This window comes from Rhipicephalus microplus, chromosome X (assembly GCF_043290135.1).
Source record: "Rhipicephalus microplus isolate Deutch F79 chromosome X, USDA_Rmic, whole genome shotgun sequence".
Lineage (NCBI taxonomy): Eukaryota > Metazoa > Arthropoda > Arachnida > Ixodida > Ixodidae > Rhipicephalus > Rhipicephalus microplus.
Genome location: NC_134710.1, coordinates 318,658,871 through 318,684,239, shown reverse-complemented (window position 1 = coordinate 318,684,239; position 25,369 = coordinate 318,658,871). Strand labels below are relative to the sequence as shown.

The 25,369-nt window shown below is 43.6% G+C and overlaps 2 protein-coding genes across 3 annotated transcripts; both read left to right on the top strand.

The window, feature by feature from the left end:
* Positions 1–2,461: 2,461 nt before the first annotated feature.
* On the top strand, positions 2,462–10,742 carry LOC119162363 (uncharacterized). Of its 2 annotated transcripts, XM_075879565.1 has the most exons (4): positions 2,462–3,571; positions 3,658–3,928; positions 4,993–5,175; positions 9,743–10,542. In XM_075879565.1, the coding sequence occupies exons 1-3, from the start codon at positions 3,399–3,401 to the stop codon at positions 5,068–5,070; spliced, it is 522 nt and encodes a 173-aa protein (XP_075735680.1). In that variant the 5' UTR covers positions 2,462–3,398; the 3' UTR covers positions 5,071–5,175; positions 9,743–10,542. The 2 variants fall into 2 exon arrangements, 1 of the variants encoding a protein (XP_075735680.1); XR_012887390.1 differs by lacking the exons at positions 2,462–3,571; positions 3,658–3,928; positions 4,993–5,175 and adding an exon at positions 7,892–8,360 and having other exon boundaries at positions 9,743–10,742.
* Positions 10,743–14,723: 3,981 nt separating this feature from the next.
* LOC119161299 (uncharacterized) lies at positions 14,724–23,444 on the top strand. The gene is made up of 6 exons (XM_037413696.2): positions 14,724–14,860; positions 14,921–15,186; positions 22,435–22,608; positions 22,670–22,756; positions 22,839–22,888; positions 22,970–23,444. The coding sequence occupies exons 1-6, from the start codon at positions 14,818–14,820 to the stop codon at positions 23,052–23,054; spliced, it is 705 nt and encodes a 234-aa protein (XP_037269593.2). The 5' UTR covers positions 14,724–14,817; the 3' UTR covers positions 23,055–23,444.
* Positions 23,445–25,369: the final 1,925 nt, after the last annotated feature.

Here is a 25,369-nt window from a genome sequence, read left to right as displayed (position 1 = left end):
GATATGTGTGAAGAACAGCAACTGGTAATAGTTAACCGGGAACATAAATGCGATGGGCAGATAACGTGGCAAAGCGGCAGTAGACAGTCTTGCATAGACTACGACCTGGTCTCAGAGCACACGTATGAGCGGTTGAACCAAATGACGATAGATGAAGAAGGAGAAAACAGTCTGGGCAGCGACCACAGGCGTATAATCCTGAAATTTAACAGTGGGGGGGGGGGGGGGCTAGGAAGAAAACACAGGAGGTTGGGCCCCCGAAAGTAAGCGAAAAGCAGATAGCAGACATCGTCAATAGCATCGAAAGAGAATTAGAAGCACAGCCAACAAAGGTGTGGGAATATGACGAGGTTGTTAGCTGTATACAAAAGGAAATAAACAAAGCAAGGAAAAAAAACCGCTGGAGGGGTAAACGGAAACCACGAAGCTGGTGGGACAAGGAAATTAAACTGGCTATTGAGGAGCGACGACGGGCCTCTAGACTGCACAGAAAAGCAAAGCAAATGGGATATCAGGATGATGAGGTGCAGTTACGGTGGAGCCGGTACCGAGAAAAGAAATTTGAGGTGCAGAGACTAGTACAAGCGAAGATTAAAGCTGCGAGTGAGAAATGGGTATCAGACATACGTAAGAAGGATAAGAGCGCCCCCCAAAAAATTATGGAACCATTTGAAAGCATTGGGAACGACGACTAAAGAGATGCAGACTCAGATACAGGACGGGGACGGTAACGTTCTCCTGGGGGACAGCGCATTAGAATACCTACATGGAGTCATAGGAAATACTTTCGGCCAAGCACGCGAGAGGGCGGCTAACTGGACACAGGTGGCAAATAAAAAAGTGGCAGATGAAAAATTTAATATCGAATTTTTGGACTGGAAAAAGGCAGAACACAGTGTTCCCAAAAGTACGGCAACAGGACCGGATGGAATCCCGATAGAGATTATCAACCATTTGGGACCAGCGGGACAGGCGCACTTGTATGGAGCCATCGAGCGCGCTATAAAATCCAAGAGGATTCCTGCGCACTGGCGCGAAAGTAGAATGAGTTTGATCTACAAAGACAAGGGAGAAAGGGACAAGGCGAGCTCATACAGGCCGATTACAGTCACGTCAGTGCTCTATAGATTAGCTATACAAGCCATCAAAGCCGAGTTGTTGAAGTGGGTTGAAAGTAACGGTATTTTAGGGGAACTGCAAAATGGATTTAGGCCGGGTCGACGCTTGGAAGACAATCTTTTCGTCATAACCCAGACCATCGAAATTTCGGCAGCACAGGGCAGACCAACATGGCTACTGTTTCTGGACATAAAGGGTGCCTATGACAACGTGGACAGGGGATTGCTGTGGCATATACTGGAAGAGGAGGGGATTGGGTCGGAATCTGTAGGGCTGCTAAGGGCAATATATGAGGATAACAAGGCACACATTACATGGGAAGGGCGTACATACACAGAGCCCGTGTACATTCGAAGAGGTTTAAAACAGGGGTGCCCTCTTTCGCCATTGCTGTTCACACTGTACATTAGAGGAATGGAAAGACGACTAGAGGAGAGTGGATTGGGCTTTGATTTGTCACACCGAAGCAATGGAGTGTTAGTGGAGCAACGGATCCCGGCATTGATGTACGCAGACGATATAGTGCTGCTGGCGGATAATGCGGAAGAACTTCAAAAACTGGCTGACATTTGTGGTGATGAGGCAACGTACCTAGGCCTACATTTTAACCCACAGAAATCTGGAGTCATGGTGTTCAACGAGGAAGCTCATGTAGCACCAATAAGGATACAACAGGAAGACATACCATTAGTAAATAAGTACAAATACTTGGGGATCTGGCTTAATGAAGGAAAAGGCTACCTGAATGCTCATGAAGAACACCTCAAACTGAAAGGGAGACGAAATGCAGCAGTAATGAAACATAGAGCACTTTGGGGACACAATAAGTACGAGGTAGTACGAGGCATCTGGAAAGGGGTAATGGTGCCGGCGCTCACGTTCTCTAATGCCGTATTATGCTTAAAGTCAGATATCCTGTCGGGGCTGGAGGTTAACCAAAAGGCACTCGGCAGGTTAGCTCTGGGAGCTCACAGTAAGACTACAAACGAGGCTGTACAAGGCGATATGGGTTGGGCTTCATTTTAGGCGAGGGAAGCACAAAGTAAAATACGATTTGAGGAGCGACTTAGACATTTAGATGAGAAGAACTGGGCAGCCAGAGTGCACAGATACCTGTACCTGAAAAGTGTGGACACCCAATGGCGGAAGAGGACGCGAAAGCTGGCGACTAAATATAACTTGACCGCGGCAAATAAGCAAAGGGGGCCAGTTAAAAAGCAAGTGAGGGAAACAGAGACGCTCATGTGGAAAGAGAGGATGGAAAAGAAGGGATCGCTGGGAATCTACAAGGCAAGCAAACAAGAGATCCGGAATGAGAACTTTTATGACAACAATAATGGTAGTGCGTTGCTCTTTGAGGCGCGGGCTGGCTGCTTGAGAACTCTAACTTACAGGAGCAAATATTCGTCACAGGATGAGACATGTGTTGGATGTGGCATAAATAAAGAAACAATCGACCACATAGTCATGGAATGCCAAAAGATTCAGCCGGATAGAAATGGGGGGAAGGTCACACTTCCTGAGGCGCTGGGCTTCGCGGTTGATGGAAGCATTAACTGGTCAGCAGTAGGTATTACTAAGCAGCGGCTGGAGTATTGGTGGAGGAAAAGCAGAGAAGTCGATAAAATAACACCCCAGCCAAGAGTAGCGGCTGGGCAAAATTAAAAAGACATCCGAGTTGAGGGACAAAATTTAAACTCGAACTATTAAGGTAGGCTAGATGGCGCATGCCGTCACCCCGATTCAAAGTGGAGGCCTTTAATCATCATCATCATCATCATTATCATCATCATCACCGCTGAGCGCGTCTGCATGCAAACGGTAGGCTATCGCGTTGAGTATTGCGTGCTTGCGGTGATGTCTTTTGCCACTGCATGCCACTTGCTTATATACACGTCAAATCGTCGTATTTAATGTTACTTTTTGTATTTTTTTCTTTCTCAATCACTCTTTTGGTGCATCGCCTAGAACCGCAGCGCACAGATGCGCTTTAACGGAAACATGAGCACAAGCTCATCTTTGCGGCCAGGAGCCATACAGCCCCTCAACTAGCGCCGTTTACTATCTGCAATGCACGCGAGGGGAGAGGAGTCTGCACATTGACACGAATGGCGCACGTACGAATGGCGCTACTTTAGTTTATTTTTCAGGGACTTTAAGCGTTTCTAGACTTTGCTGCAATCGTGCGTTGCGGATCGCAGTAGGACAAACGCTTTTCTAAAACTTATATGGCGCCCGCGGCGCTTGCAAAACTCCCTATTGAAACGGACATGTAGTACATGTTGCATGAGGTTAGGGAGCAAGATCCCCACAAAGAACGCACGCGTTGGTTCACGATAGCAGAAAACCTCTCCCTGGCGCTCGCAAGAGCTATCAGCGCGCGAGTCATCAGGGAGAGGTGCGACCTTCTCCTGGCGCAATTCGTTTGGGAAGACCGCGCCAACCTGAGAAAGTAAGTGCACTTTTACTTTCAGTAGAATGTAGCACTGTCTCCGAGGGTGTTTAGGCGGGTCCAAGCTAAAGGTGCCACTTTTGCAGATCAGGAACAGAAGAACAATATGGGGAAAAGGAACATCTACAAGACATTCTTGGGGTAGCCAGAGGACATAGCTACCGCATCCGTCCTGGGGCGGCCAGGAGGGTGGCGGGGTGCAACAGGCTTCGCTCTGCCAGGCTCCGTTGCCGGCTGCGTCGTGCGGGCATAGCCGGCAGCGTCAAGCGAAGGTTCGCGACGGTGGTGCGTGACTCCGCCTGTGCCTCAGAAGACTCCGCGGACGGCGCAGCGACCACCGGCGTGAGAGAGCCGAGTGTAAGTATGATGATTAGTGAATCAAAGAATTGTTGCGGATTCATCCAAGTTCCAGCAACACATAGTAGTAGCGCTCGAGAGGCATGGCCCCGAGGTGTCGCCTGCCACGTAGTGAAGGCACAGCAAATAAAAAAAAAGTGTCGGCGACGTTGTGTATGTGGAGATTGCAATTGTGCGACCTCAGTGAAAATAACGGAAGCAGTGACCGAAAATGGCTGTCCTTCTTTAATATGAAACTTCCTACGCCATTTTTCTTTTAATTATAAATACTCGAAGCAATCGTTGACACAAAGTCAAGCCTGCAAATGTCACTTTATCGTCGCAGGCATACCTTGGCGTGCGGGCGCGGACTGGTGCGTTGTCTTAGCATGCATGAGGGGTTTGCTTGATCTCAGTTTACGCACTTCATGTGCTTAGCATGCCTACTCAGTAAGAAGGCAGAATACACATAGCACAGTGCATGATGGTTAAAGAGTGGAAGCAAGTGGTAAATTGTGAAGGTAATTTTCATAATACTTGATTGGAGATGTCATGCCATATGAAACCTTTTCGTGCAGGGAAGGTGATGTGATCTGAATGAAAAGTACTGTTAATGCGAAGGGTGTGCCAGGAAATGGAGCACCTTACGGGCAACCATAATTTCCATGTTAACAGTTATTAAAAGCTCTAAAAAAAGAATGCTTTGCCTAGTGAAGTTGAATGTTGGAAAAATAATTGAACATGGTGTATCGGTAAAGCATAGACGACATGTGCTGTGTGTAGGTAGGTGACATGCATTCTTGAATCAGATCGCCCATTGCCCTTGCTATATAGGTTGAAACATGTGCAAGCTTCAGCTGTAGCTTGCGCATGTTTGGATTACTGCCTGTCATTGATCGCACAACTATGTACATTTGATGTTTTTTAACACTGCTTTAACATAGTTTTATAGGAGAAATGTTCAGTGGTAGGTCTACTCAAGAATATTTCATCCTCTAATGACTGCATGTCATGAAGCGTTTGTAACACACTGAAATGGTAAATATGTGAACTGCAATTTCATGGGCAATCGTCATTTCATTCAGGGGCGACAGGCGCTTTCGAGAGCGTGGAGGTGGTTACCTCGGCTCCTGAAGAGCCCTACGAAGCGCTTGTCCCCCTAACCTCGCTGCACACGGAGGAGCGCAACCCTCCTCAAGCAACAGCTAGCTGCACTGGTCCAGCAGTCGGTGCTGGTGCTGCCACAGCTGCAGCAAGGGCACGCAGAGGTAAGTGATGTGAAACTACTGCGGCAGTGAGAAATTCCACTGGCTATGTTCTAATTATGCAGACAGCAAAAAGAGCCGAAGAGCAAAAAATGGAAGAAAAAGGCTTTAAGGTTTCCATTATTGTACCACGCAATAAGGAAAAAGTACTCCATCTGAATACAACCCTAAAAGTCTGCCGTACTTTCTTCTCTAAGGGGAACAAACACAAGCCTGTCTAAATGGGCACACTCTGTACAGAATTGTTGTACTATTGGCTCATTAACTATTTTTCGCCGAGCATTGTCTGGTGCAGTTAGAAGCCGCACAAACAACTGCCTGCCAGTGGCGTACCAACTCTTTCGCGATTGGGGGGGCAAGTCTACCTCATTTGTAAGCCGGTACAGTGAAACCTTGTTAAACCGTAGTTGGCCGGAGGTCGCAAAAAGTACGTACTAAACTGTAGTACTGCTGAACCGAAATAGGGTCGGGTCGCTCACTTACCTGTCAAAGAAAGAAACCTTCAGGGAGTGCGATGAAAGAACAAAAAGCGTGCAGTAATTTATTAACTTCGCGTGACAGTCTGTAATCTTCATTTGACGACGCGGCGACCTAGCAGCAACGACAGCGGCCTCAAACTCACTCATGCTGTGAGCCAGCTTTTCCGCCAGCCTCCTCTTCTTGGCAAATAACCGCATGACGCTGACGCAATGTGCAGCTTCGGCCACTGTCGGACCTGGATCACCCGTGTTGTCGCTTTCCATGTCGTCCTCATCACTATCATTTGGCGACACTTCGACAACCGAGGCAACAAAGGCTTCGTCGGACATGTCCGGAGATGTCTGCACATCGCTGTCTGCGTCTCTGAAGTCGGGGAAGGAAATGCCTTCCGTAACGCCCTGCCGCTCCAGCACTTCAGCTAGCAGAGTTTTGCAAGCTTCGTCTACAATGTCCGAAGTCTGGTCGATGGTGTCACTGGAGTCATCTGCGTCGCCCGCACACACACTGAAGCCAGCACGCTTGAAGCAATTTTGAACTGTCGTTGCTTCAACCTGCCGCCACGAGTATTCGAGCAGGTGCATCACGCCAATCAGGTCGATGGAGAATAATTTGCCACATTTAATGGCGAGAAGAAATCTGCGCAGCAGATTCTTCTTGCAGAGCTGTATTACAGCTCAAATGATGCCTTGGTCCAAGGGCTGGGCAATCGCTGTTGTGTTTGATGGCAGAAACGCCAACTTCCCAGCCGTCAGGTTGTCCAGGGCGACGTGCGCCGAAGCGTTGTCTAAAATAATAACTCTTCTGTTCTTAGCCGCAAAACGACGATCGATGAGACGCACGTACTCCTCAGAGTTTTGCCGTCATCCATGCTTTGGTGTTGCTGCGATAGATGACACCTGATGGCAACCGGGCGCCTTTGAAACATCTAGGCTTCGCCGACTTTCCAGTCACGAAGGGTAGAGTTTTGTTGGTTTCAGTCATGTTTGCGCAAAACGCCACTGATATTCTATCTTTTGCATGCTTGCCGCCGGTGCACGTCTCGCCTTTGAACGCGAGCGTTTTGTCTGGTAGCAGCTTAAAGAATAGCCCCGATTCGTCCATAATAAAGATGTCATCAGGTGCGTACTCATCCAAGATGTTCTTCAGCTGACCATTTTGCCACTGTTCCGTGCCATCCATCTCAGCAGCAGCACCTTCTCCCGAAACAGTCTTCGTGGAAATGCCGTGCCTCGCCTAAATCTAGCCAGCCAGCCATTGCTGCACACGAAGTTGTCATGGTTGAGCTGTGAGGCAAAAACCAGGGCCTTCTTCACTAGTAGGGGTCCGCTGATAGGCAGATTTTTTGACCGTGCAGCTTTTAGCCACTTCACCAACGCCTCCTCTACATCCGAAAATGCCGAACCGCATAGCCGGCACCTTTTCACAGTTGCAGCAGCACTGCCTAGCAACTTCTCTCTGGAATTCCAAATTCCACACACCGTGGTTAACGGCAGGTCCTTTTCGCGTGCCAGTGCCGATTTTTTCGTGCCACTTTCAATAGCACTAATTATGTCCAATTTCTCCTCTATTTTCAGCACTCGATGCTTTTGTCCCAGTTTCGGCATGACACAAGTATGAAGCAGCACAAGCACACATACACAACACGTGAAAAACGACGCGAGAGCTGTACGGCACGGATCAACCAGAGAACACCTATGCACGGCGCCAAAGGAACAAGGAAAGCAAAGCAAGCGCACACCGTGTTTGCGTGTTTGTGCAAAGCGCCATCGCGTGGACAACACCAGAAGCCTAGCCGGCTGAGTGCTTCTTGTTGCAGAAAAATCCAAGATGGCGCTCACCAACACAGCCGCCACTATCACCAACACAAACAAGCGAGGCATGTTTCGATCTCTGGGGCTTGATGTTCTGTCGGGACGCCCAGTGGGGGACGTCATGCCGCGGCGAGTGCGCAACGAAAATTGGAAAAACTACTTATTAACCGATACATACACGATAAGCTGGTACGGCTTATGCGGATACAAAATGCATTGTGTTCAACGGCCACCGAGTCAGGGATTTGACTTCACTACTTTTAAAACGAAACTACTGTTTTTGCGGGTACGGTTTAACGAGGTTTCACTGTATATCTATATAAGGGAAAGAAGTGTAAACCTAAGGGCTCGTTTTTCTGTGTTTTGACACAATAATAATGCGACCTAACAGACAATAATGCCAATGAATGTATAGGGGAAGTTATTAGAACCAATGTAATGTAAATAAGAAGAAAGAAAAGTGGGTGAAAAAATAGCTTGTTGCGAGCAGGAATCGAACCTACGACCTTCGAATAACGCGTTCGATGCTCTACCACTGAGCTATCTCCCAGCCACTTTATTGGGTGTGTCAGTCAGCGCCACCTGTAGCCATATATATAACCTACAAGGAAAATCATCAAAGCGGCAATGTTGACAAAATTTCACTATGTTGTTACATAGCCTCTTTAACAATTTCATTTTCCCGTGGGAACATGATTGAGTAATTACTGTTGGGATAGAAAACTACGCCTTACTTGTTCGTTTTCCCAGCGTGCAGCCAAGAGTGACCACTGTCGAAAGTGGGAGGGTTCAGCTCCCCCCCCCCCAACTTTTCTCTGTGGGGGGGGCTTGCACCCCCCTTGCCCCCCGGCTGGTACGCCTGGCCTAACCTGGCCTTGGCCTCTGTGGACTTCTAAGGTTGTATCCGTCTATTACTTAATAGAAGCATTCCTGGGCCGGGCACGTTGAGAAAGTGTAACATGTGCATACGCTTTCTTGCACACTTTGCCACCCACGAATAAGGAGCAGTTGTTGCGGAACATGAAAATTTTTATTAGCCTGAGGCAGCAGGTACATGAACTATCGAAACCACATTTAAATGTAACATGACTAAACATCATTTCAGAATACCAGAACAGCACAACGGAAATGGTACATATAACTCGTACAGCAAACATGAACTTCTCTGTAAGCACGTCTCTACAAGCAAGGCTCCCAGTGAGACCATGTGACATATGCATAGGTTGGCAAACTTGTTGATGAGCCGACAGACTCAGTGTGGGCCTTGAGACCATTTAGGTGTAGTCGAAGAAAAAAAAAAGCAGAGTTTGAGCTTGAGTTAGCTGATGTGACCTTGAGTGTGAAACGAGCTTATTCTAGTGAGATGGAGTCTGGGTGAGGGTTAATCAGTCAGAGCCCAGGTGAGCGTTTAGAAAATTGCAGAAAATGCGAATCCAAGCAAGCCCTGATGGGGAATTTTTCGGCTAATTGAGGTACAATAGTTCTGCCAACCTAAGGACGTATTCGGGAAGTAAAAACGGCGCAAAAATATAGACAAGGACAGAGGAAGAGACGACACCTCTTCCTCTGTCCTTGTCTATATTTTTGCGCTGTTTTTACTTCCCAAGTATGAACCACCAAGTAGTCCAACTTTCGCTATTATTGCTATGGACGTATGAAACTTACAAGGGTGTCGAACGCTGTGCTAAAAGGCTCGGTGACATCGCGACTTGAAGTCGAACGTACAACGCGTACAGAGCTTCCTAGGGTCATGAAGGCACAGCAGTGCACAATGAACATTACACAGTCAATACCCTACTGCAGCATTTCTCTTCGAAGCAAGACAAAACGTATCTAACAACAAATGTGCCCAGTTGGATATATTTCTTGTGAGTTGAAAGAAATGTTAACCGCAATGTTAAAAAAAATGTAGCTGTCACGAGGGTAAAGAAATGCGGCAAGGCTACCAGTCGCGGCAATAGAATTACTCTTCCTTTCAACTCGCATCGCTGGCAAGGCATCAAGTACTGGGAGTTGCCTTGGCTTGTCTGTCATGTGCAATGATACAGTTTTTCTTATTGTGCAACCACAATGGTTTAACGCTTTGAACTAGTGTACTCTCATTGTCAGTTACATGTCAGAGTACATTGCTGCCTACTTGTGGTGGAAGAAAATTACATCAGGTCACATGATGCAGAATGCATAAAATGTTTATTATAGTGTAATGCTCCACGAATTTGTTTCCTTGCTTTTTGTGTTTTGCAATGTCTAGAAACATGCCGTGCTTGCTGTGATTTCAGGAAGGAGGCAAACTGCTGACCGCCACCTTGAATTTTTTGAGAAGCGGCTCGCCTTAGAGGCCGAAATGCGTGAGAGGCAGCCCTCGAGGAAAGACGCCTAAGTGTTGGAAAAAAGGCGCCCCTGGCCATTCAAGAGCTGGAGCTGCAGCTGCAAATAACTGTAGAATGCAAATAACTTTCAAGAAACTGTGCATTAAAATGAAAAAAATGTTGTTTTGAAAAGTGTTGAAAGCTGATGTCATGCTGTTTCTTTTTAGTTCGAAGCATATAAATGAAATGACATTTTAAAGACGCTAATTGCTGTGCTCGAAGAGAACAGTTTGCACCTTTTGTATGTGTGCAGTTTCCTGGACCAAGCATCTGGCCAGCCCTTCAATTGCTTTGTATAATTATAGTTACTATATAGCATTCAAGTTTTGGGACAAAGTGTGCAGTCATTGTTAGTATGTATAATGAAGCTTACAAGTATGCAACAAGATTTGTTGAAATTTTGCATTTAATTTTGGATGTGCAGTGTGATGCATCCCAGGCAACACCAGAAACAATGAGTTGACGTTTAAAAGCCAGTCTTGTCTCCAAGCAAAACAGATTATCTTAATCATAGATGGCAGTCACTGATTCATTCTTTCAACAATTATGGCACCAATTTTGCTGATTATAAAAATGCCAGCAATAGTATGATGCCAAATTATGTTGCTGTTCCTACTTGTCACTCTCGACAGTGAACAACTAAATGCACCGATTGTAAAACGCTGACATGTTGCAGCAAATTAACCACGGAAAACGCTGAACAAGCTGGTTTGTATGAAAAAATAAATGTCTAAAATAGGTGTTAAAAGATCTAGCAAAAGTCTTTTTAGAATCTTTGCAAGAAGTTTACTAGGCTTCTGATAGTACAAGTATAGTAAACTTTTACAAAGGTTCTTTAAAAAATCTAGAAAGACGTTTTTTAGACTTCTAGCTAGAAGTTTTCTAGCCGTATAATGTGGCGTTAGCACAGCTACAGGAGGTTTTTAAGCTGCTTAGGTTTAAATAACATCTCAACACAAGATTTCTTATATACTTTTGGACTATCCTTTTTGAACGTTTACTAGAAGTTTTCTAGCTTTTCTTGTGTTTCGTGGATTGACATGTAGTATTCTCAGCGTTTGTTCTGAGACCGTCCCCTTTGCGAAGGCCCGTAGTGCTGCCATGGAATCACTGTAGACGACTTCTATATTATCCATTTTGAGTGCTAAGGCGATGGCCACCTGTTCCCCAATGATTGGGTCTGTCGTTCTGACCATCGCTGAGTTGACGACCTTGCCAGCCCCATCGACCACCACTGCCACAAAAGCTTTCCCATTGGCGTAGAAAGCCGCTTCAACAAATACGATCCCTCGTTCCTCGTTTGAGACTTGACGAAGTATAGTCCTGGCCCTCGCTACTCTTCTTCCGATGTTGTGTTCTGAATGCATGTTTCGTGGTATAGGAGATACCGTGATATTCTCCCAGATGTTGTCAGGGATATCATTGTATTTGCATCTATTTGCCATTCTTCCGATGTTGTGTTCTGAATGCATGTTTTGTGGCATAGGAGATACCGTGATATTCTCCCAGATGTTGTCAGGGGTATCATTGTAATTGCATCTAATTGCCAATGGGTGTTGGCCCAGCTCCTGCAGGATCATTCTCCCCGACCTTGTAGATAACCTTGTAAACTGTGCTCTCTCTTGGGCTTCTGCTATTTCTTCGAGCGTGTTCTGAATGCCAAGCTCAAGTAGACACTCGGTGCTGGTATGTATGGGTCTATTTGTGTTTGTCTAGTGTTTCTCTTGGGAGAAGCGGTGGCGCCAGAGCGGGTGCAAGTGAACTAGGCCCGTCCCGCTGCTTCGACGGCACGTGGTGTAGCAGGCTGCACCTTGTTTTTTTTTTATTATCCAATAGCCAGCGCCCGTGGTTTTTGCCTAATCGTCATTCCAGCCATTTTGCTGGCAAAAACAACGAGTTTATTTGTGTGCGTGTCCTTTCTGAGTACCAAACATGAGTTTCTTTTTTGTGTATGTTTTTTTTATGATCGACCAACAGATGCATACTACCTAGAAAGAGGAACTGTGGGTGTAAGAGAGAGAAGGTGATATCAACTGCCATCATCATCATGCCGGCGCTGGCCCCTTTGCACAGGATGGCATTCACTACAGTGGTGCGACGGGCAAGAGGGTCGGTAATAGGATGGGTCGTCAAGCCACAGCTTTTTTAGGGGGACCCAGAGCCCTGAGGCCAACAGTAGCAAAAGACGATTCTAAAGGGGCACAAATATTCAAGCCACACGGTGTCCGTGGAAGAAAAACTCGACGTAAGCACAAGGGCCGAGCTAAGTCAGACGTAGGCTATATTAACATGCAGGGTGGCAGGAATAGGTTAAAATGGGAAGAGACAAAAGAGCAGTTGAGGCAGGAGGAGCTGATGGTATATGGGATTGTGGAGACACATGTTCGGGACATGGAGCAACCACCTTGCAATGCGCACTACGTATGGGAATATTGCAATAGAACAGAAGGCAGCAAAAAGGGGGGTGGAATTGGAGCATTCATACATAAATGTATGGGTTGGCAAAGAGTCAAGCAGGGATGCATGGAACATTTATGGTTAAGAGAGAAAATAGCTGGGCAGACGACACTCCTTGGTTTGGTGTACTTGTGGACTGGAGCAAAGGCCAGAGAGGAAAACCTGGCAATGGTGGAGTGTATATCAAAGGACATTGAGGAATTAGGAGGAGAGTGCAACATAATTATACTAGGAGATATGAATGTGCACATAGAAGATATAGATGGGTATATAGATGGGTATTTACCCAACAGGTAAAATGATCATGGATATGTGTGAAAGGCATGATTTGATCATTTGCAGCAGTACTGAGAAGTGGGAAGGGCAAATAACATGGGAGGTAGGAAGGCTGCAGTCGATGATAGATTATGCACTGATGTCGCATAGGATGTATGATAGGCTCAGGGGAATGTACAGAGATGAATGTGGCTCCAGAAGTCTGGGTAGTGATCACAAACGTATCAAGCTAAGTTTTCGAAAAGCCGTGAAAGTGGGAAGAAGACAAGATGAGCAGATACAGGAAACATTTTATTCAGAAAGGCAAATAGAAATAGCCACTAAACAAAATGAGAAAGTAATCACAGATGATAATAAAACAGTGTGGACGTACATGAATCTAATAAGACTGTTTGAGCATGATAGAGCTTGCTAAGGCACGTGACAAGTCACCCCGGAAAAGGAGACACAAACGCAAAAGTTGGTGGGATGAAGAAATTAAAAGAGCCACAGCAAAACATAAGGAAGCCTCTAGGGAACACAGACATGCTAAGCAGTGGGGTAAACCGACAGAAGATGTTGAAAGAAAATGGGACATCTTTATAAGCTGTAGAAGTGAAGCATTCCTTCTGATCAATGAAAAGATTGAAAGGAAGGGAGCTCAGTGGCTAGCAGAAGTACATAAAAAGGATAGAAAGACGGCTGCGAAAACTTGGAACCATCTAAGCTCCCTAAAAAATGAGACAAGCCTAGAACAGACGTTTAAAACTACAGCTCATGGTGCTAGGCTAGAAGGGGACGGAGCTATTGAATATATAAGAACAAGGGTGACAGAAAAAATTCAACAAAGAAATGCTTTATACACCACAATAGACCAGGATGGATCAAGTGGCGCAAATCTCCATTTTCACAACGAGAGTGGGAAAGGGCTGAGAAGAGGGTTCTTAGTAGTACATCAAGAGGCCCAGATGGCATTCCAATTATGCTGATAAAAACATTGGGTCCGAAGTCTAAACAGACTGAGAGAGGCAGTGAGCAAAACAATAATCGATGCTGAAGTCGCTGATGGATGGAAGCTTAGCAGGATAAGCATGATCTATAAAGGAAAGGGGGATGAACACAAAATATACGTAACAAGTAAAGGTAACAGGAATGCAGCAGTCATGAAAAATAGGGCAATGTGGAATTACAATAGGCATGATGTTGTGAGAGGAATATGGAAAGGGGTCATGGTTCCTGGTCTGACGTTCGGCAGTGCGGTCTTGTGCATGAGATCAGAAGTTCAAGCAAGATTAGAAATTAAGCAACGTGGAATAGGTAGGCTTGCTTGAGGAGCTCACGGGAATACACCAAATCAGGGAGTACAAGGTGATATGGGATGGACATCATTAGAGGGCAGGGAAGCTAGCAGCAAGATAAAATTTGAGAAGAGATTGATAGAAATGGAGGAGGAGCGTTTGGCTAGGAAGGTTTTCAGCTACTTGTACATAAAGAATGTCGATACAAAATGGAGGAAGCGAACCAGAAAACTGACGGGTAAATACTTAGAAAACAGCAGGGGGCCAAACCAAAAAGAACTATTGGTTAAGAAGAGGGTGAAGGAAACGGAGACTGACATGTGGAGAATTGGCATGATTAAGAAGTCCGCACTAGAGAACTATCGAACTTTTAAGCAGGAAATTGCCAAGGAAAGGATCTATGATAATACAAGGGGTAGGGTAGCCACCCTACTACGGATAGTTCTCTACTGTTTGACGCCAGGACAGGAGTATTGCGAACCAAGAGTTATCGGCCCAAATACAAAGGGTTAGACACGGTATGCAGTGCATGCGGAGAGGAGGAGGAAACTGCCGAGCATTTGATAATGTTCAGTACAGGGCTTCACCCTATAGTTCAGGATGATGGCGCAGAGTTTTTCAAAGCACTGGGGTTTAGAGACAGGGAGGACAAAATAGACTTTAAGCGGGTAGAATAACTAAAAGGAGGTTATGTGATTGGTGGCTAAAGTCAAGGCAAGAGTGAAAATTAAACCATTCACTGCAAAGTACCAGTCCTGAACTTCACTATTTAAAAGAAAAAAAAAGATAAATGTAATTTTTGGTTCACTAAGTAGTACGGCTAGATGGCGCTAGCCGCCGCCTGATCTAAAGGCTACAGCCACATCAGTTCATCCATCTATCCAATATTTGTTTGTATTCGCGGCGGGCCGCATTGCCACGTGCGTCCGTGCGTGTCGAAAACGCCCGGAGCAGGACAAGTTGCTATTCGCTGTCATGGGATTATCAAGCAGGCTGCTGAAGAAGCTGCGTGATTACGGTAAAAAAGCAGAGCTACTGCTGTCCGGATTCTATTTAAAGACGTCGTTTTGTTTCTCAGGTGACAGTTTTCTGGATGACGGGGACGGAACCACCCGGTCAGACGCATTGAAGCATGACCACAAAAAGTCGAGGCGCTCTGTAGCAGATCAGCGTAGAAAGTGCACCTCTGCACCGACGAAGCTTACTGAGATAGAGCGCATGCGAATGGAACTCGGCCTTGACGAGGCCTGCAACAAACCAGCTGACGACGCACAGCCAGAGCCAGTTTGCGAAGATCGACGAGTGGCTCCGACCATAATATTCAACGATCCAACCAAGCGCAAGGTTTGCTTTGTCGCATAACATTGAAAATTATTTTTGAAGGGTAGAGCATTATTGGTCGCAAAAGCCTCGTCGTCTACTGCAAAAATCAGCTTTCGCTGCCGTATCTCAAAGAAAACGAGAAAAGCCTACTGTGCCGCTGATTTTAGCTCCTAGTTTGGTCACGTTTTTTTTCCTTTCTTTCCGCAGGACAAGCAGTGTCGTCATATTATGGTGGGATTAGTTGATGGTGTGTGCACACTGAACCATATATTTTTTATTGATTCTTTGTTATAGTGATTGAGATTTAACCCCCAAGTCGCATTAGTTCTCTCATCCGGTAATTTGTAAAATAAGCATCTTAAAGTAGGGTCATGCAATTTGGTTTTTAACCTTTTATTAGTAACTCACCCATTACGTACAGCTACATAAGAGTCTTGCTGAAATAATTTCACTGTGTTTTAGTGGCGCAAGCACTGAGTGGCACTCTTTGCTATCTTCCAGACAGACCGCCCTGTCAACTGCCAAGACAACTTGTCTAAGATTTCCTGGTGAAAATGAAAGTATATGTATAAAAGATGGAATGGGTTGAGCTATCGGTTGTGATAGAGGGGACATTGAGGAGGCCCTGCAATACTTTTTCATTGCATTCTGCAGCGCTAAAGTTTGTGTAGTGCTGAATGCTGAGAGTAACACAAAAAGAATGATTGAAATTGGTTCATGGTAACAGAATTGATTAGTTTTCAAACTTGAAATTCCCAGCAGACGACATAAAAAATGTTATCTTTCGCATTTTCACTCTCCCACTGCTGCCAAAGGCCGTTTCCATTTGCCGCATACTTTTGCAGAGATGTACCGGATGACTCACCTCATGGTGGTTGTTGTGCAGTGCTCCTAGCATCGTTGCAATTGTTTTCACATTTTCATACATAATAACAGAAATATTGCATCTTAAGAAGTATGAAGGTTGCTTTTATAATTTCTAGCACACAATAGTGCGGCCTATCTAGGACCGTATGAACATTACGCGCGACTTGTCACGTCAAACCAATTAACGCACACTACCTATATTGTCACTCCCACGTGATGAAGCATCCCTTATGATCACAAAAATAGCCGCTGTGTATCACTAAAGTCCAAAAACAGTGTGGTTTCTCCATAGCCATAAACATGTAACGGCTTTGTTTTTGATGTTGCCACTCGCGCAACGATACCTGTGCATTACATCATTGGAGAACTAGAGAGGAATACAACATGCTTAATTTGTGTTGCAGGGCCTCTTTAAGGTATTTCATAACTTAAAATGCGCTAAAGAATCGCAAACATCTAGCATGTTGTTACCTTCTCGCCACTTGCTCTCTCCCAGTCCTTCCTGCCATGGTGGCAGCTGTGTTCCGGGTTATACAGTATTGGACTTGCATATGTCAGAGGACAGGGCTCATATAGCGTGTACTTCCTTTGTCATTTGCCAGGTGTTTGGTGCCTCACCCTTCCTGCTCCACTCCCTCATATACGAGTGTGCACCTACTTATGTCACCAGTTGCTTTTCTGGGTGTGCTGCGAGCAGTGAACTAGAGGAGTAGCGTCTTCCCTCTAGCACGGCTGCTCACCAGCTGTCGGACTGTCGAGATCAGTGTAGTGTCTGAGCCACAAGTAACATTAGCGGCTTCACCTCCCTCATTATCGCTGCTGTGCAGTGAGCCTGCTACCTCTCTCCTAGCTTACTGTAGCAATGGAGTAACGTGCATAGACAGGACGTCCATGCGCATTTCTTCTACTTTTTCAAGAGCGTCTGGCTTACGTCACTTGCTGCTCTTCTGGATATGCCTTAATACTGTTAACTAGAAGTGGGCTAGTATGCTCACTGGCCTCATATGTGTGACGCTGCCAATATCTCCTTGGGCACAACAACGTGGATGGGCGAGTGCCAATACCAGAGAAATAAATGAAGGATTGGGGCCGCCTAAATATTTGCCTGCCGTATTATGTTAAATGATAGCATTGAAGGAGCACTGACACTAAAATTTTGCACCTTATTGTTGTTTTTGTTGCAATAGGTAGCTTACGACCCATTTATCAAGGCTGGAGAGCTCTTTTGCACGAGTGCAGAATGGTCATTTATCAAGAGACTTGTCTAGAGCAGTTCCAGTGGCAAAGTAAACACAGGTGGCCCTGTGACCATGCAAAGCTGTGATGTGGGCGCTGCGCACAGCCAACACACGCAAAGCCGCAGGCATGGAGGAAGAAATTGTAGGTAGCACGAGTACAAACAACCAGCCAACACAAACACGTGATGTAGGTTTGTTTGCATTGCTGCCGCATTAATGTCAGCGTCGTGACAGGCTCCACATCTCGCTCAGTTGCGCAGCATGCACTTTAAGATTGATTTTAAATATGTTCTAGGCTATATGTTCTAGAAATATGTTCTAGGCTCCTTTGATGATTATGACATGGTATAGCATTACAACAAAATTAACGCAGGCCTACCTTATGAAATACGTTATCTTGGACGTTAGTATATTCTAGAAAAATTTGTTCCTGTGATGGCTGTTAACTACTATTTTAGCCGAATATTTTTTAGCTAACTATGAAAACTTGTAGATAGCAGAACCACGTCAAACATTCATCTTTCTGCCTTTCTCTTTCATGCCATCAACAAAGATATTGCTCTTGCCTTTTTGTGAATAAAGGTAGCACAGAGCCTTATTGCCATATATCGTGTTAAATGACCTCTCTTGTATCCATTTTTGTATTCCCATTCTTTTATTATGAATGCATGTTAATTTATGGTTCGTTTATATTGATTACTATAAAATAATGCCATAAAGTTTGGAATTTCAGTATATTCTTTTGAAATGATCTACTTTCTCTCAGCCTATGTATATGAGCCTGCCTAGCTAGATAACAGTAACCTCTATCTTTAGCAGCAAAATCAAACTTTTGGCCCGAAGCAGTCAGCACATTATGCATAAAAGATAGCTGCAAAGAGGTGCTAGCAACTTGTTTTCTTATTCTTTTTTTTGTTCTCTAACGTTTTATTTTCAACAACAATATGGCTGCTGTCATCATTCAAATTTATCATGTTTTTAATTGATTTTTGGTAATAGTAGAGGATCAGTATATTTATGTTCATTACTATGTAAGCCTCGAAAGCTTAATCATTCTGCCAAAAAATAATGAGCACCGTAAATTTTATTTTCAGGATTATTTTAGAATTTGAATATGAAGTGTAGTTGTTATAAGTTATTTAAAATAAGCTTTATGTGATGTACACTCCTCCCTGAAACTGTAATCATAAACTTTATCAATACTAATAAAATAGTAAATGTTAATAATTTAGTCAAAAATGTTAACAATTATTAATCTTGTATTTCTAGCTATTGATTTAATAACTCATCTAGTTTGTTTTTATCATCTACTGATTAGCTTGGCTCTCTTTTGTTCTATGCTATAACTTGGTGCATATTAATTTGGATGTCATATCTTTACAGAGATCATTTATGGGTTACTTTATGGAAAAGTTAATTGGAGGGAAAAGTGCTGCCCATCCTGTGAAATGAATCAGCTGTGCAATAAACTTCTTTCAATTACTAGTTATAACTATAGGCAGTCCATGTAGTCATCACAAAATCTTTGTTATACAAGTTATTTTTATTTAGCAGAGCACACTCAGTATGTTTTTTTTACCTCCTGTTTACTTGTCAATAAAATAGTGTATGGATATCTGTCTGGGATCTTTCAACGTGAAAATTTATGTCAATTTTTCTAACTTTACTGTAACATTAATAGCTATTTTAGTTTTTTGTGTGTGAAGGTAAACAAAACGTAGATTTGAAGTTTGATAGAAATAATTCACTATACATTCCTAACGAAAAAAAAAAAAAAAGATTACTGCTACAATGCTTGTGTTGGTGTCTGCCAAAAATATAATTGGTCCTGAGTAAAGTTTGCTTCGACTTTTCATTGTAACATTCTTTATTTTGAAGACATTACAGCTAATTTCTAGGAAGTGCACCAGATTTAGTTCTCATGAAGGTCTAGTGTTCTTAGAGGAGTTAGGTGTTAGGCTAGTTCACTTGCGATGCAGGCAATAAAAACGGCACAGCATTTGAAGTAAGCAAACAAATTTCATAACAATGCAAAAAATGCTTTGGCTAGAAAAAATAAAATCTGTCTGATATACCTGTGGTAGCTTATTGATTACTCGAGCACATCTACATGATCAATAACAGTGCCTATTGAATAGTTTAAAAATACCAAAGTAACTGCAGATTCCATCCGAACATCACATAATATGTACTATATTCAGCGACCTCTTATCTTGGAAAAGGGCGAGTGAAGGCTACGGAGGCTGCACATTTGTGTTACTGCGCAAGTAGTTCGACCACTTGCAGTCAATTTCAATTCCAGTTTCAGTTTTGCTTGCTTGCAGCATTCGCTGACAGTTCAGGCCAACAGCACCTTACCTCAGCATAGACATTGCAGATAACTCGCTTGGTCTCTTTTTACGCCCACTGTTTGTCTTGGTTCAGGTATATCTGTCTTGGAGAACCAAGCGGCAAGTTTTCGGCCTATTTCTTGGCGTGTGCACAGGCAATCGTATTGGTTCTGTGGCTTCTACAGTACTGCCAATTAAAGTTGTCGCCGACTACAGACCAATGTTATAGCACCCTTTTAGTATAATTTTGTCATTAGTCCTTACCCGCTCCTAATAACTCGTTCAGGCGTGAATTGTAATGCACTGTCCGTAAATGTCTACATTTAACCCAACCTAATTAAAAGGCAATCAATATTATATTTGAATAAAGAAATAAAATGAAGAAACTTTTTGTTTTTGGTTAGCTATGCTAAATAAAGTTAATGAGCATATATTTAAATAGAAGGAAATCTTAAGCTCAAAATGCACATGCAGTTCATTTTTGGCGGTGTTCACTTCGAGCAAAGAAAAATATTACATGTGATGTTGGTCCTGTAACGCAGCATGTCGAGCGACCCAACCAACATTTTAGCGACTTCACTGAGCAATCGGCTGCATTCATATGCAGCATATTGGGGTTAAATGAAGCTGCATTGATTATGCAGAATGTATTTTGCCCTTTCTCTCCCACTGACCTGAGGAACTGACAATAATAAGTAGCCTCCACGTATGTGGATGTTGCACCTCAAGGGTATAAGATGATGACAGCTCAAGGGTATAAGATGTTCAGCTCATGATAACAGATTGGAGCGCACAAACTTTATTTCAGCCCTGGTAACAACCGCCAGTCTTAAGGAAGCGCTGACACTTACATTGAATATTTTCGGGTTGTTGCTTCAAATAAAAAAATGTGGCTGGTCAAGAATGCTAAAAAGAGTGTCGGGGTGCTTCAGAATGCATTAAATATATTTTTAATACAGCTACCTTAAAACAGCTATTTCAATTTATCTTCCTCTGTTATTGAGGCTGTTAAGCTAAATTATCTGGAACTAGCTCATCCAGAATTACTTACTATATGCCTTCGTGGGAAAACTCAAAACCATAACGAGTCGTTGGATTGTTATATGCAAACGTGTTCCAAAAAATGCTTTTCTCGAGCTACAAATGCTGTAAATATGTGCTCTTGATGCTGTGTTCACTTTAATGATCGCAATATAGCCTGTGTGAATGAGCTAAACTATTCTGGAATTTTACTAGGGCACTGCACAGTTCAGGGCCTTCGCACCCTCGAACTGCATCGACAGTACTGTGCTGACACAGCTGCATAGCAGGCGACAAATGAGGCCCGCTAGGCAAGATGTTTCAACACAAAAAGAAAAAATATTTGTGATGAGTATCTGGCTGGTGCCTATTGAACAAGCCCATCAATTTGCTATTATCTCGTTGTAATTTTGAAATAATGCAGATTTTGAACTTTAAATGAGATTATCTCAAAGCATGCTCTGTTTGTACATATGTTCGTTTTTCTCAGCAATCACAGTATCTGGAATCATAGTTTTCTGCCAGTATTTAGATGACGTAATGGAATATACTGAAACTGAATTATTGTTCTGCGAGGAAGTACTATTCTGCAACACAACATCTAATAGCTATTACGGAGTGATAATTAGGGGCCGGAAATAAAAAAATGTACAAAGAATGGGCATTACAGTTTTCAGTGTCAAATCTGCTTCATTAAGAAGAATAATGACTCATGGTTACAATGATAGTAAAATAATTGCTGTATCTTTTATGGTTATGGAACAAACGGTTCATAAACTGCGGCTAAAATACATGGCTGGTATAGGGCTTACCCTGTTCCCTTAAAGGCTATGCTTTTGAGCACTGCAAATATCATATGCAATAGCAAAAGCTGAAAACACTTCATAGCTACCATGTTTACTTGCACAATATGTAATTCTTCGCTGCTTTGCTCATTTCTAACTACGTACAAGAAAATGTGCCTCATCAATGTGATATCGTTGGCTTACTTTTTCATAATTCATTTGACATAGTGTATCACAACAAGGACACGCACGTACACCACTATGTGTGCTGCGTGTCCTTCTTTGTCCCTGCCAGGATGTGCTACACCATATAAATTATGAATCGTAAACAGCTAGCACTGAAACATGCCTCAGCAAATTATTTTTTTCAATTCGGGCAAGAGAAACAGCACCTTTGCCTGAGGGGCAGTAAAGGGCTGTGATGGTGCGTGTAATGTCACATCTATCCCGAGGGGGCGGGTCGGTAATTCAGGTTGTGCCAGGGGAACATGGGCCCTCAAAGTTTGGTCCCCTTAAATTAAGCATTTCATTTGCATGAAGCAAATGCTGCAGGGTCTTGAGAGTTGGATCTCAATGCACTTCAACTGTCATTAGGCCTAGTGTTTTTTTTTTTAAGATGTACTCCACACTTTGCTACATTAAAACAGGTAATAGCATGTGCAGTGTGCCTGGATAAGCACAGAATGAGTTTAGAAATTCACCTGAGGTAAGTCCTTACTGCTGAAAGAAAAAAAAATGTAATCTTTTGCTTCACATAGTACTGGCATTGACAGAAATTTTATATTTTCTGGTGTACCCATATTTTAGAACAGGTCCAACGATATGTATCAGTTCATAACAACGTAAATGTAGTATTTTTGCTTCATTTGCTTGCTGTATTAATCTTTCACATGAAACTTGTTAGACACCAATATCTTATTTTCGAATTTTGAGGCATTTTCTTCCTTTGCACGCATTTATATGCATCACAAGAATAGATGAAAATTAACTTGCTTTGTTTTCCTTTCAATTGCTTTTTTTTTCTTTAAGGCAAAGAAACGGCAGCTTGAAGAAAAAAACACTTGCAATGAGATGCCACAGGAAGTAAATGAAGTAAGCTTCAAGAAAGCAAGGCATGATGTGCTGAAGTTTGGCATAAAAGGCTTAGACAAACCCAAACAAGAAGAAGCCAAGATTTCACTGGCTGTGCAGCTTGGAGCCAAGGTGAGTCTGCAGACATGTGCTCATGGAAACAAGTTATTTCCTTCCCACTCTTTTTCTTTAGCCACCCAAAAACAGATACTTGAATTACAAGGAGCTTGTTAATGACAGAAAGGAGAAAAAAGTGAAGGAAAGAGAAGAAAGAATTATGGTGTGTACCTTCTCATTCACTGAGTTTGGCAAGACATTCTTAAATTTATATTAGATCATTAACCATTTTATTTTTCTTTCAGAATGCAAAAATGGGTCTTAAGCCTAAAAGGCAGGGAAATCTTAGGCAAAGGTAAGCCGTCATGTACATTTAGGCATTACCAGTGCATTTTGCTGTGCCATAGTAAAGCAAGGAATCCTGTTTTTTTCGTAGGAAACCAAGCCATGTACAACATGAAGGTGTCCACCATGTGAGTAAAGACCTGATATCGAAGATAAAGCAGAAGAAAGGAAAGTGAGCAAGTGTGTGAATCCTGTTGGAAATGGAAGACTATGAAGGTCACGCACTACGTGGCTACAATCATCATTAGGATCAGTGTGGGCATTAGTAGGGAAGAGGAAGGCAGACGTGTCATCCGTCTCTGTCATATACATTTGGTGCCGAAACTCTCCACTTCACTACCTGAGGCAGAAGCAGCGTTCTCACTTTTGTTTCTAGGCAACCATCTCCTTGTTTTGTCACACCCTTGTCTAGTTCCTCAAAGTTGTGTGAAACAAAGTCTTGACGTTCAGGCTGTGCATCCAATGTCAAGTACAGGACAGGAAACATGGTAGGACTGCTCTCTCCACCGACCAGCCGATTGAATTGGTCGTTGTTGATGGTTGGTAAGCTGCCGACAGGTTCTTTTGCACTCATCATCAGCTGGCCTATGACAGCAACATGTTCATCCTCTTCAACCTTATCGTATAAACCACAGCCTCCACCATTTATTTTACCTCCTTCTGCTCTTTCAATATTGTCAATCCTTTGATCTTCTATCAGTTCTTCATCTCACTTCAGGGTACTTCCACAATGCTCAAATGGCTGTTCCTCTTCTGTAGAATTAACAGCGTGACATGTTTGCTCCAGAGAATTTCTCACTCGCGTCATTGTCACGTTATCACCACAAAAAGAGTCTCAAGTCACTGAATTATGATGTGGTAGGTCCACACTTCTGCAGGGAGATTATGTGTAGTTTATTGCTTGAACCTCGACACAATTGTTTTGACTCGCAGACTTTACTCTTTTGTGGTTGGAATCTGTGCCTTCCAAGCATTTAATGTCTCTTTCCATGCCTTAAAGCAGCCCTAAAACACTTTCAAGTAACCATGGAATGAATTCACTGGAAGAGCTTATTGTTTCACAAATTCAGCACCCCCAAAATTTTAAGAATCCGTACAGTGTGAGTGAAGTTACAAAGATTTGTCGCATGCTGCAATCGCATTTTGCTTCTTTCGTCCCGACAAAAGCATTGGAAGCTAAGCAGGGAGGTGTGGCAGGGGAAAATACATCACGTGCACATTGGGACCTTGAGCACTTTTTCTTTTTTTTTTCTTCGAATGCGGCTTTGTCAGTGTGATCGCGCGCACGCATGGACAAGTCGCAGCCTCCCACGGAGATCTCTGTAACAACAGGGCGCGCCATGTTCAAATCGGCCAATGGCTGATAGATGGCTTTCTGCAAGTGATTTTTGAGCGTCTTCCGTCATTTGTCAAGAGAAGAGAAAGCAATTTTTAGCTGACTTGGATAATTTATTGTGAATTCCAGGCCACTTGCTGCACTATAACTTTTGGCTCGCATGTTCTCGGGAGCCTCTACTACCGATTGGCTGAGTTTTCTGACCATGTTAAAAAAGTTTTGCAGGGCCCCTTTAAGAAAAGGTAAAGTAAGGTAAAGTCATTAGCTTTTTTATGGAAACCAACTTTGTTGTGGTATTCACGGTCATTTCTGACGTTAAAAAGCGGTTGATAGCTCGTGTCACTTAGGTGAAGAGACTGTTCGTGTTGGAACAAAAAATACTGCCCACCCTCACTTGCACATTCTACCTTCTTATGGTAGTTTGCAGCATCCCCGAGCTCCTGGACAACTGCCTCAGTTACGTTGAGGATCTCCTTGTCTAACTGGCGGAGCTCAGCTTCTTTAGTCATCAAAATGGTGACTCGCCTGTTGACCTTACATGCCTCAGTGTCAAGGTCTTGCAGTAATCCAGTCAGGAGCATAATATTGCATGAGACACTGGCCCTGACAGTTCCCCGCACCTTTTGAAGATGCTGGGCCGAAGTCATCGTTATTCCGAAATGACCACTCTTGGGTTTTGGCACCAAATATAAGCAACGGGGGCCCAGAGTCATAGAACTGGGAGACGATGTTTACTCCATAAGGGCCGACTTTGAAATCCTAGCAATGTTCTCTTCATTCTCTTTGTCTCTCACACCTCCCCCCAAGCCTATGCCCTACTTCTTTATTTTCAACACATCCAATAAATAAAAGTTTATTTGTACAACTGGCATAGAAATCAAATTACTTGGGCTTAAAGTGGTCCAGGACATTCGTTGAGCTCCTGTTCTTCAGTTTTTTCATCTCAGCCTTCTTCTCTTGCGAGATCCACTTCACGTGTTCGTGCATAGCAAAAAGACTCTGTACACACCACACTTATAACGTATGACATTAAACTCTGCTTGTCAGATGTGTGCACGGGCCTTGTGTGAAGGTGCATATGGTAATTGGCACGCATTGCAAGCAAAAAAAGAAAAGGCATAAGGGCCCATTACAATGTGCCCTCATTAAAATTTT